We start from the raw sequence: 9303 nt of genomic DNA on the forward strand, positions 1-9303 counted from the left end.
TCCACACCAATTTGTATTCAAGCATTCAATTCATAATATCAAAGAATAATAAGATTTAAAAAAAATATTACTTATATAAGTCAAAATTTTAATCTCACATATTATAATTATTCCTGAGATCATGTTCACATACATCAATATAATGAAGTCTAAAACCTAAAACAAGGTTTTACCATCCACTCTTGATGGCATGGACCTAAAACAACCAAGTTCAATCATGTACAATGAGTATTTTCTCCGTTGAATTCAGATTCCACAGTAACTTGAAAGACTTCTCGCCATCGAAATGAAAGAATGGAACCCCTTGTACCACAAATGAAAGAATTTTAGATCTTCACCTTCAACTTTTGGAGATCGAAAAACACTCAAACTACATTGGTTCTAGTTGGCCAACTTAAAGTTTTATGTTGTTTGACTCCATGAAGATGATCCCATAGAACTTGGCATTGTTGTTTTCATTTTCCCAAATGAAAACGGATCAAGTTCTTTGAAAAGCATCTATGCTGAACTTGACTTCATCAAAGTACATGTCTTGAAGTTGCTTCTCATCATCCCATCTAGTACTCTGCTCTAATTGCTTGGAGAATGAACCTGAGATTGGTCACCCGCTCCTTTATCTGATTCAACTTTAACTCTCCGATAGAACAACACATAAGCTCAAGTAGCTGCACATTCGATAAAACAAATTACAAATTCTCAATCATACACCAACAAATCCCAAATAGAAGCAAATAGATAAAATAAACAGTCCGAAAGCCTTTACGCCCAACTATTTCCATATAAATACTATATATCTCTTTTTCATTCTAATTAAAGGGATAAGTGAAGGAAAAAAGCCCCCTGGTATTGCCTGGCATCACTTCACAATAAAGATCATGTATTAATGTGTATCTAAATAGTTCATGAGTAAAAGAAGATACTTGTAACAAACTCCAACAAAGAATTGTCCATTATGAGAGAGAGAGAGAGAGGATACCTTCTTAAGTTGGCTAGAAATTCCTGCCTTGTCATGTTCTTCATCTCTTCAAGCTCTTTCTCATATGTGCTCAGCTGAATATAAAAAGAAAAATTAAATAAATATAAAAGCTGATTTTGATCATGTTGATCTTCTATAGTTACAAAAGGAATAAAGAACCTTTACATGAGAAAACTAAACCAACTCACAAGGAAATTTATACGAGTTGAAGGACCCTAGTACTTGAGTGCAGCTAAATCATAAGTCTTAGCTGCCATTTCTTCCATATCATGCCCACCTGCACTACAACCAATGTTACTGATGCACAGAAACAAAAGTGGTCATATATCCCACATTCCATAATAATCTTATATTACAAAAATGATTCTTTGATATATGATCATTCAACTTAGAATCTGAAAATCAAAGAAAATGGCCTAAGCTAAGGGCCTACGCGATAAGTGCAATTCATGTAATTTTAATTAGATAAGGTGAAGATAAAATTTCAGCGTCTCAGACATAAATTGCTTCGCTAAATAATCTTTTCTAAATGAACAGTATGGGGACCTTAATTGTCTGATTCAACATGAATTGCAATGCTAGCTTCAACTTGAGGTTAGTAAATTACCTGAAACCTTCAGGTTCTTTGATTTTTATGGTGCGTGCATAGTTCAAGGTTGCCCCACCTGCAATTGCAGTATAACAAAAAGTAAGACAACTTTTTTGAAGTACTGAAAAGCTACACCAATTGAAAAAGCAAAAGGTAGCAAACAAAATGCTAAAAACCCTTGTTATCATAAAGAAGTTAAACAGATCAAACAACACATTTGATAGGATCAGCGTAATTTTTTCAATAAAAAAGCATAATTTTTTTATAGGATTAGCGAAAAAGCATGGTCAAAATTAAATTTGCCTAGAACAAAAATTTTTGATGCCTCTTTCAAGGAACCTAAATCAGTGATATCTTTAGCCTGTTTGTCAATAACCAGTAATAGACTTAGTCAGAAACAACACAATTTATATATATATATATATATATATATATTGGGAAACCAAGTGGGTGAAGGCGAGTTTGAATCCAGGTTGTGGCATTACATTAAAATGAACATCACATCCTTGAAGAACCAGTAACTTGAAGTATCAATATGTTTTTTTTTTAATCAACTGACTCTACATTAGAAATACTACACATTTTCTCTTTCTAAAGTCAACTTGAGTAAATTTCTTTTGAACTATAATGTCACTATTTTCCAGTGGAACAATTGTTCTCATGAAAATAGTGGGAGTTCTACATTGATTGTCATTCTTTTCTTTATCCAAAGATTTAATATCGGGCCACACTATTGGTGCATGGACTATTGTACATGCTACAAAATAAATTATGTGTCACTCGACTTCTACAAAATAATCAACTTCCATTTTTAAATAATTCTGGTAGGTCAAGCAAATTATTGCATCTAAAGTATTATCTTTGTCTTAATTAGCAACAGTGACCCCCCACAAGCATTTTCTTAGTCTTGCAATGCTATTAAGTTAGTTGATATGATGAATTGAAAATCATCTGTAGAAAGTTGGTTTCATTGCGACAGCGCCTCTTGAGTGAATAAATAGGGCTACTGCATTTAGCAAAAAATTTCGTTGTGGAATACAAACTTACCAAGAGCCCACCAGTCAACTGCACTAGTATGGCCAGCTCCAGTGATGATTTCCTGCAAAAAATTTCGTTGTGGATCACAAAATTTTGAGAACTCTACAAAATGATAAGGTGCCATGTCGATGTAGAAGCATAAAATTCTAATGATAATGAAGGTGGCATCTTCCCAAATTACACTTACTTGCACTTCTCCTCCATGAACTCTTTCTGTGACATAGAGTTGGTAATCACTGTAACATGGCAACTTGTGTACTTGTGTGCAATATGTAAAGTCAAAGCTCCCATCCCGCACCCCAGATCGAGGATGCTCTGCCCATATTTTATTTGAGCCCTCTCCAAGTATAAATCCATCATTGCTATCTCAGCCTCGTCTAACGACATCACTTCATCCTTGAAATAAGAACAGCTGTAAAAAAAGAAAAGAAAAAAAAATTTTAACGTTATTTTTTACTACTACAAAAATTCAATCCAATAAACACCAAATTCACTCAACATCGACCAATATCATAATTAATCTCTCGGACTTTACTCACACAGACTCGAGAACATATTGATCACACACACACACACACAAAAACAGTAACCTTCCTGTCTCCAAGAATCAAATCATAGCCTTTCCAAATGAGAAGACAGAAAAGAAAAAAAAAATGTGAGGAACCATATTAGAAATGTACTCAATGTGTACTATGTCCATGACTTGTTGATGACACCCTAACTAAAACCAGACCGAATGGACACTTCTAACTTCCCTTTGTGAGAACTATTGATACTTTTGATCTCTCTTATACCTACCAAGCAACCAGGACTACTTGACATTTAGTGAGCCACCCTACATGGGTACAAGTATAGTTGAGGAAAAATGATCATGTCCAAGGAAATCAACCATCCAACAAATAGAGCAACAAAGTCAGAAAAATACAAAAGAATAAATTGTGATAATAGCTGATGAAAATAATATAAAGTGGAGCAAAAACAAGGTGACAAAACAGAATAAAGACATTTAAGAGAAACTGCAAAACAAGATGGAGTTATTATTACCTTCCAACTATCATAGACAAATAAAACAGTATACTCAATGATATATGTGATGTAGTCACTAATGGACCTATAATATATGGTGTAAATTTGAGATACATGGAAGAATACTTACAGCCTCAGCAGCATCTTTTGCAGCTCTGAATCGTCGTGAACGCTGCTGATTCATTTTAGCCCTTGGTGCAACCCCATCTGCAAAATTTAGAATTAAGCTAAAACCTATTCTGGTGCAAGTTGCAAATGCAAAGAGAAGCTGATATGGAGCTCACAATTGCCATATAAAGAAGCTTTCTTGGGCGAACCAATGAGAAGAGATGATCAATGTAATCAAATACCAATTTAAACACGTCATCATAGGTAGCAGGTGCGGGCTGCATGTTAAAAGAATATATTGGTATCAAGGAATCATGAAAAAGGTTCTAGCATGAAGAGATGTTAAATGCTTGCTCCTTATTCTACATAATCCCAAAACATAATTAAAAAGAGATAGTTGTTTTGGACTCTGTGAGTGTGGTAGAACTCAAATTTCTGAAATGGATAGTTGAGGTTTCTTATAAAGAATAAATAATTAACAAACACCATGTAAACTCGGCATGTCATATTCAACTTGGTATTCTTATTAGCATGCACATCCAACAAATCAACATTCAGGTCATATCTACAAATGTCATTGGGAGGCATTAAAAAGAGATTTTTTTTTTCCAGAAAATTGATCAATGAGACCATTGAAAGGTATAGCTATCAAGTCCAAACTCTCAAAAACTTCCTTAAGACTAAGATATTTTCGATCTTGGAATATGACAACCTTCAAAATAAAAATGAATTAGGGTTTTTACAAAAAAAATCCACTAATAACTCTACAATTAAAAGTTCATTTTAGCACAAACAAGTTCGGTAAACTAGATTAAAGCATCTAAAATAGAATTTCAACTAGATTAAACTGAAATTACAGAGAAAATTATAAAATGTACCTTTTAAAAGGTTAAAACGAGGCAGGAAGAAGATTTCTGGATTTGAACAGATCAAAACTCCATCGATGAAGTGAAAAGAGCTAGGTGTTCTTCGATTTGAGCTAGCTCTGGTTTGATCGATCGATGTTCTCGAATGCCTTTCAAATATCTGGTTTGATCGGTGTTCAATGTTCTCTAATGCTTCTCAAAAGTCTGCTCGAATGCTCAAAACATTGTGAGTGTAGATCGAAGAGGGAGATTGAGAAGAAATTCAGAGTCGAAAGGGATTAGTGAGTGTAGATCGAAGAGGGAGATTGAGAAGATATTCAAAGTCGAAAGGGATTTGTTAAGAGAAGAGGGAGATAGAAGAGAAATTCCCAATCTCTGAACTTCTCTCTAAAACCATTCATTTTCAGAAAATCAAAACAGTTTTCATTTTAAGTTATTTATAAGAAAAAAAGAAAAAAGAAAAAAAAACCGGTGGTTCGTTGGGCTGGGGCTGTCGATTTATTTTGGTGGGCTTAATTACTGGTTTTGGGCCGGCAAATATAAACGTGAGATTTGGGCCGTCGAAATTAACACTAAATAAGTGCAGAATTTGAGCTTTTTTGAGGTAGTGTCTCTTCGACTTCTTTGATCCTTTTTAACTCAATAAGATATCCTTATACCATAATTGGGGAAGACATCAAGCTCTTTTTTTTTTCATTCTAGACTTTGTGTAAATTGTAGAAGGGTTCATCTCAGTCACAAACAAGGCATTGTTAATAGAAATGTTTGTCACATAAGAAAAATAAATGTTTTACCAAAATAAAGGTTTAGGAGGATTCATTCATCTCTCCTTGAGGGAGAAGATCCTTGAATCTCCATACTTTCTGTGTGTAGGTTTTCCTTTAGGAGAATATGGGGGCTTTTTTGTTTGGTTCTTGGAAAGATCTTCTCAAAAGGAGTAGTCATTCAATAGGTGATAAAACTCTTGATTTTTATCCTGAAGCTTTACAGGGGGATACGGTTGTACTTCCGAAAGATGAAATTGTCTTTGAAGTACTAAGATGGGAAAACTCTCTAGTTGGATATCTTCTAGGGAAAGATCCTTATTTTCCAGGACTAAAAATCACGGTTCAAAGGATGTAGAAAATTAAGGGAAACATGGAAATGTTATCAATGGAAGATGGGTTTTTCTTATTTAAATTTAGCAATTCTGAGGATTGTAACATGGTGTTGGATTTTGCAGTTTGGAGCATTGGATGTAGGCCATTGATTTTGTGAAAATGGCCTGTAAATGTCAAACCTATGTGTGAAATGCTATTTTCGATTCCAATCTAGATTCATCTTCCGCAATTACCAATTCAGTATTGGTCTCCGATTTGTTTTGGAAGAATAGGAAGTAGAATAGGCATCCCTTTGTATTCTGATGAGGCAACAGTGGACAGGTCTAGGCTTGGTTTTGCTCGTTTCTGTGTAGAGATTAATTGTTCCAGTAATTTTCCGGACATAGTCATATTAGAAAGGAAAACGGAGAGAAATTTAATCAAAGAGTGACCTATGAATGGAAGCCTAAACTTTGCAAGGTGTGTGAAGCATTTGATCATTCTCATGATCAATGCCCGAAAATAAAAAAAACTAAACTTGCTAGAATTCTCTCGGCTTGGGCTGCAAAGCCGGCAAATGAGAAGGAAGGTAGTCTAGGTGGGAATGGATTGGAGGAAGGATTGAAATAGGCTGTGAGTGGGTGTTTGGCTGTTGTAGTAGATGCCAGCATGGCTGAGAGCAATGGGGAAGAAGAAGTTGACGTGGTAGATACTGATAACGAAAAAAGATGAGAGTTAGATTCAAATTCAAAAATTAGTTTGATTGAAGAGGGGGATTCGGAGTTTGTGGTCAAAGATACTGCTTTGGTTCCTGATTTTATTTCAATGAAAGAGGGATGGAATCTTGTAGTTAACAGACATGGGTCGACTTCAAGAAAATCTGGATCGGTTTTGGGTATCCCAATTGGAGCAGATCAGGTTGAGGCGAATCCAAATATTGAGTCCAATCTTGAGGTAGTTTTGAACGTACAACCAATGAGAATTACTAATGCTTTTCAAGCACTAGGAGATGAAGCTACAACTCAACATGTTGAACCAGCTCAAACAGTTGAAGATAGTAGCAATGGATCGTCAGATTCACAGAATGAAGTCCATGAGGTTGGTGGTAAGAACAATGTAATATCTACACAAAAAAAAAAAATAGGGAATGAATAACACTAAGAAGAAGTAGGTGGTTGAAGTTGTCAATAGATTCACAAGATCAAGGTCCATCCCTATCAATAGTAATTTGATTAAATTGTTATAATGTCTATTATAGTATGGAACATTAGAGGGATTAATTTTGCACGAAAGAGGAATGCAATTTCTGACTTTATTAGGGATGAGAAGGTTGAGCTGATAGATTTTTGTGAAACTAAAGTTCAGGAGGTAGATGCAATGAAGGTTCAAAAAAGGTTGGGGAGATCATGGAAATTCATTGATTATTATGTATCTCATTATTATTGTTTAATTTGGGTCGGATCGAATCCTGTGTTAATTTGTTCAAACTCTTTTTGAATCAAATCAAGTCATTCATTATAGAGTAACTTGGTTAAGGGACGGATTTGTGAGTTACATGTCATTTGTTTATGTTGAAAACTATGAGATAGATAGAAGAATGCTGTGGGTAGACCTTAGTCTCCTTTATACCCAGGATCCATGGATTGTGCTGGGCGATTTCAACACAGTTAGATTTCAAAAGGAAAAGGTTGGAAGAAGATCTGTTTCGTGTTGAGCAATGCGAGTATTTAATGATTTTATTAATTCAATTGGTGTACATGACTTGAGGACTAATGATTATTGGTACTCATGGACAAATAAATCTATAGGAGAGAGACGGATTTTATGCAGATTGGATAGGGCGTTGATCAATCTATCATGGTTGATTAAATTTATGCAAATGAGATTGAGCCATTGTTTTGTGGTGTTTCAGATCATGCTCCCTTAAAATTGGTGTTTCCAACAAATTTGATGGGGGGGGGGTCCCAAAGTGTTTACATTTTTCTCTTTTTGGATTGGAAAAACAGGGTTTAGGGAGATGATAATTGATTCTTGGAACAATGTAATAAGGGTAACTCCTATGTTTAAACTTGCCAGAAAACTTCGGTTGGTTAAATTTTCAATCAAAGAATGGAATAAAGATTATTTCGGTAATGTTCATGGTAGAAATGAAAGAGCTAAGGAGAATCTGTTTCAAGTTCCAAAAATGATTCAGAAATAACCGATGGATAGTTCTCTGCAAAATCAAGAGGTGGAAGCATTGAAGGTTTACAAAGAGGAACTGGATATTGAAGAACAATTGTATAGGTAAAAGTCAAACTATTTTAAATCTACCATAGTATTCACCTCTTCTATCTAACTTAACTATTTTAACATTTCAATATAACTGTCTTTCTATCTCAGCTATGAATATCTAGAGGATTTTCATATATTGAGATTTTTCATGAATCAGATAGACATAATCAAAACTAGAGAGGTCATTTATAAAGGTGATGAAATATTTGTCTCCACTTAAACATGCAGTGAAAAAATGTCTACAAATGTCAATGTGTATGATCTCAAAAAGTTCTTTATTTCTTACGGCTCATTTCTTAATATGTTTGGTTTACTTCCATTTAATTCAATTCACATATACCGAGAAACCCATGAAGTCCAAATTATCTAAAACTTTGTTTTCACTAATCACTATATTTTTTCTTTAGAGATGTGTTCCAGACATTTGTGCCACAAGATGAAGGAATTTCCATTAATCATTCCATTATTAGAATGTAAGGAAACTAAAGACTGGGCATAATCAAAATTTAAATTAATTTTATACAAACCATTAATTAAAATCTTAAATCTAATCAAAATTGAATGTAAAAATAACTTTAACTATTCACATTAAAAAAATGGAATATCCTAAATTATATAATCTAGATAATGAAATTAAATTCCAAGATATGGTAGGAACATTAAAGGTGTTTTCCAGATCCATTTGATGACCAGTTTCAAATACCAAGTGATACGTCCCTACCACTAACACTTGTGCTTCGAGACGGTTTCCCCTAAAGATAAATATTTCACTTTGCATTGGTTTCCTGCTTGAAAGAAATCCTTACTTCAAATTCGTAATATGAGTTGTGACTTTAAAATCAATCCATCAAGTATTAGAAGGTACTTTAATTAAATTTGATTCATAACATAGAAAAAAAAAGAAACATACTTTTCTTTTCGAACCAATTTCTACGTTTTACACAGTCCTTCTTTATGTGTCTCAGTTTACTGTAAAAGTAGCACTTGACACCATTGTCTTTCTTTCTTTCAGCCTGATTTGCATTCCCAAGCACTTTATCCTTCTCTATTGAGTTCTTTCATTTCCTTGATTTTCTTTCTTTCTTTCTTGTTACTTGAGTTATCACGAAAGCATACATTTTCCTTCATGTCTCAATCTCATATTCTCTGGAATGTACATGTTAGTCAGTTCATTCACACTTCATTTGTCTTTATAAGTGTTATAATGGATTTTAAAAGGATCGAACTAAGTTGGTAGAAAGTTGAAGATGAATTGTATTAGGAAAGAATCATCTACGCTCATTCCTAATATTCTTAAATTTGTAGCCTTGTATGTCAAGGATATGGTCTTGTATTCCTCATGTCCCA

General features: G+C 34.1%; 1 protein-coding gene across 7 annotated transcripts; it reads right to left on the reverse strand.

Annotated features, from left to right (window-relative positions):
* Nucleotides 1-287: 287 nt before the first annotated feature.
* LOC147388269 (pavine N-methyltransferase-like) lies at nucleotides 288-5118 on the reverse strand. Of its 7 annotated transcripts, XM_086421854.1 has the most exons (10): nucleotides 4616-5117; nucleotides 3914-4015; nucleotides 3760-3836; nucleotides 2791-3015; nucleotides 2613-2664; nucleotides 1869-1926; nucleotides 1584-1641; nucleotides 1165-1273; nucleotides 977-1050; nucleotides 288-665 (listed from the first exon to the last, which is right to left on the reverse strand). In XM_086421854.1, exons 3-8 carry the CDS (start codon nucleotides 3771-3773, stop codon nucleotides 1192-1194), a joined length of 489 nt encoding a protein of 162 aa, XP_086277980.1. In that variant the 5' UTR covers nucleotides 3774-3836; nucleotides 3914-4015; nucleotides 4616-5117; the 3' UTR covers nucleotides 288-665; nucleotides 977-1050; nucleotides 1165-1191. The 7 variants fall into 7 exon arrangements, with proteins under 7 accessions (XP_086277980.1, XP_086277981.1, XP_086277978.1 ...); XM_086421855.1 differs by lacking the exon at nucleotides 3914-4015; XM_086421852.1 differs by lacking the exon at nucleotides 4616-5117 and having other exon boundaries at nucleotides 3914-4587.
* Nucleotides 5119-9303: the final 4185 nt, after the last annotated feature.

The sequence above is a fragment of the Akebia trifoliata genome, chromosome 13, assembly GCF_017979445.1.
Source record: "Akebia trifoliata isolate Shusen 1 chromosome 13, ASM1797944v1, whole genome shotgun sequence".
Classification (NCBI taxonomy): Eukaryota; Viridiplantae; Streptophyta; class Magnoliopsida; order Ranunculales; family Lardizabalaceae; genus Akebia; species Akebia trifoliata.

Coding starts and splice junctions, on each gene's coding strand:
- LOC147388269 (XM_086421855.1), bottom strand. Junction 1,927..2,612: donor AGTTGACTGGTGGGCTCTTG/GTAAGTTTGTAT, acceptor ATTGACAAACAG/GCTAAAGATATCACTGATTT. Junction 1,274..1,583: donor AAAGAACCTGAAGGTTTCAG/GTAATTTACTAA, acceptor TCTGTGCATCAG/TAACATTGGTTGTAGTGCAG.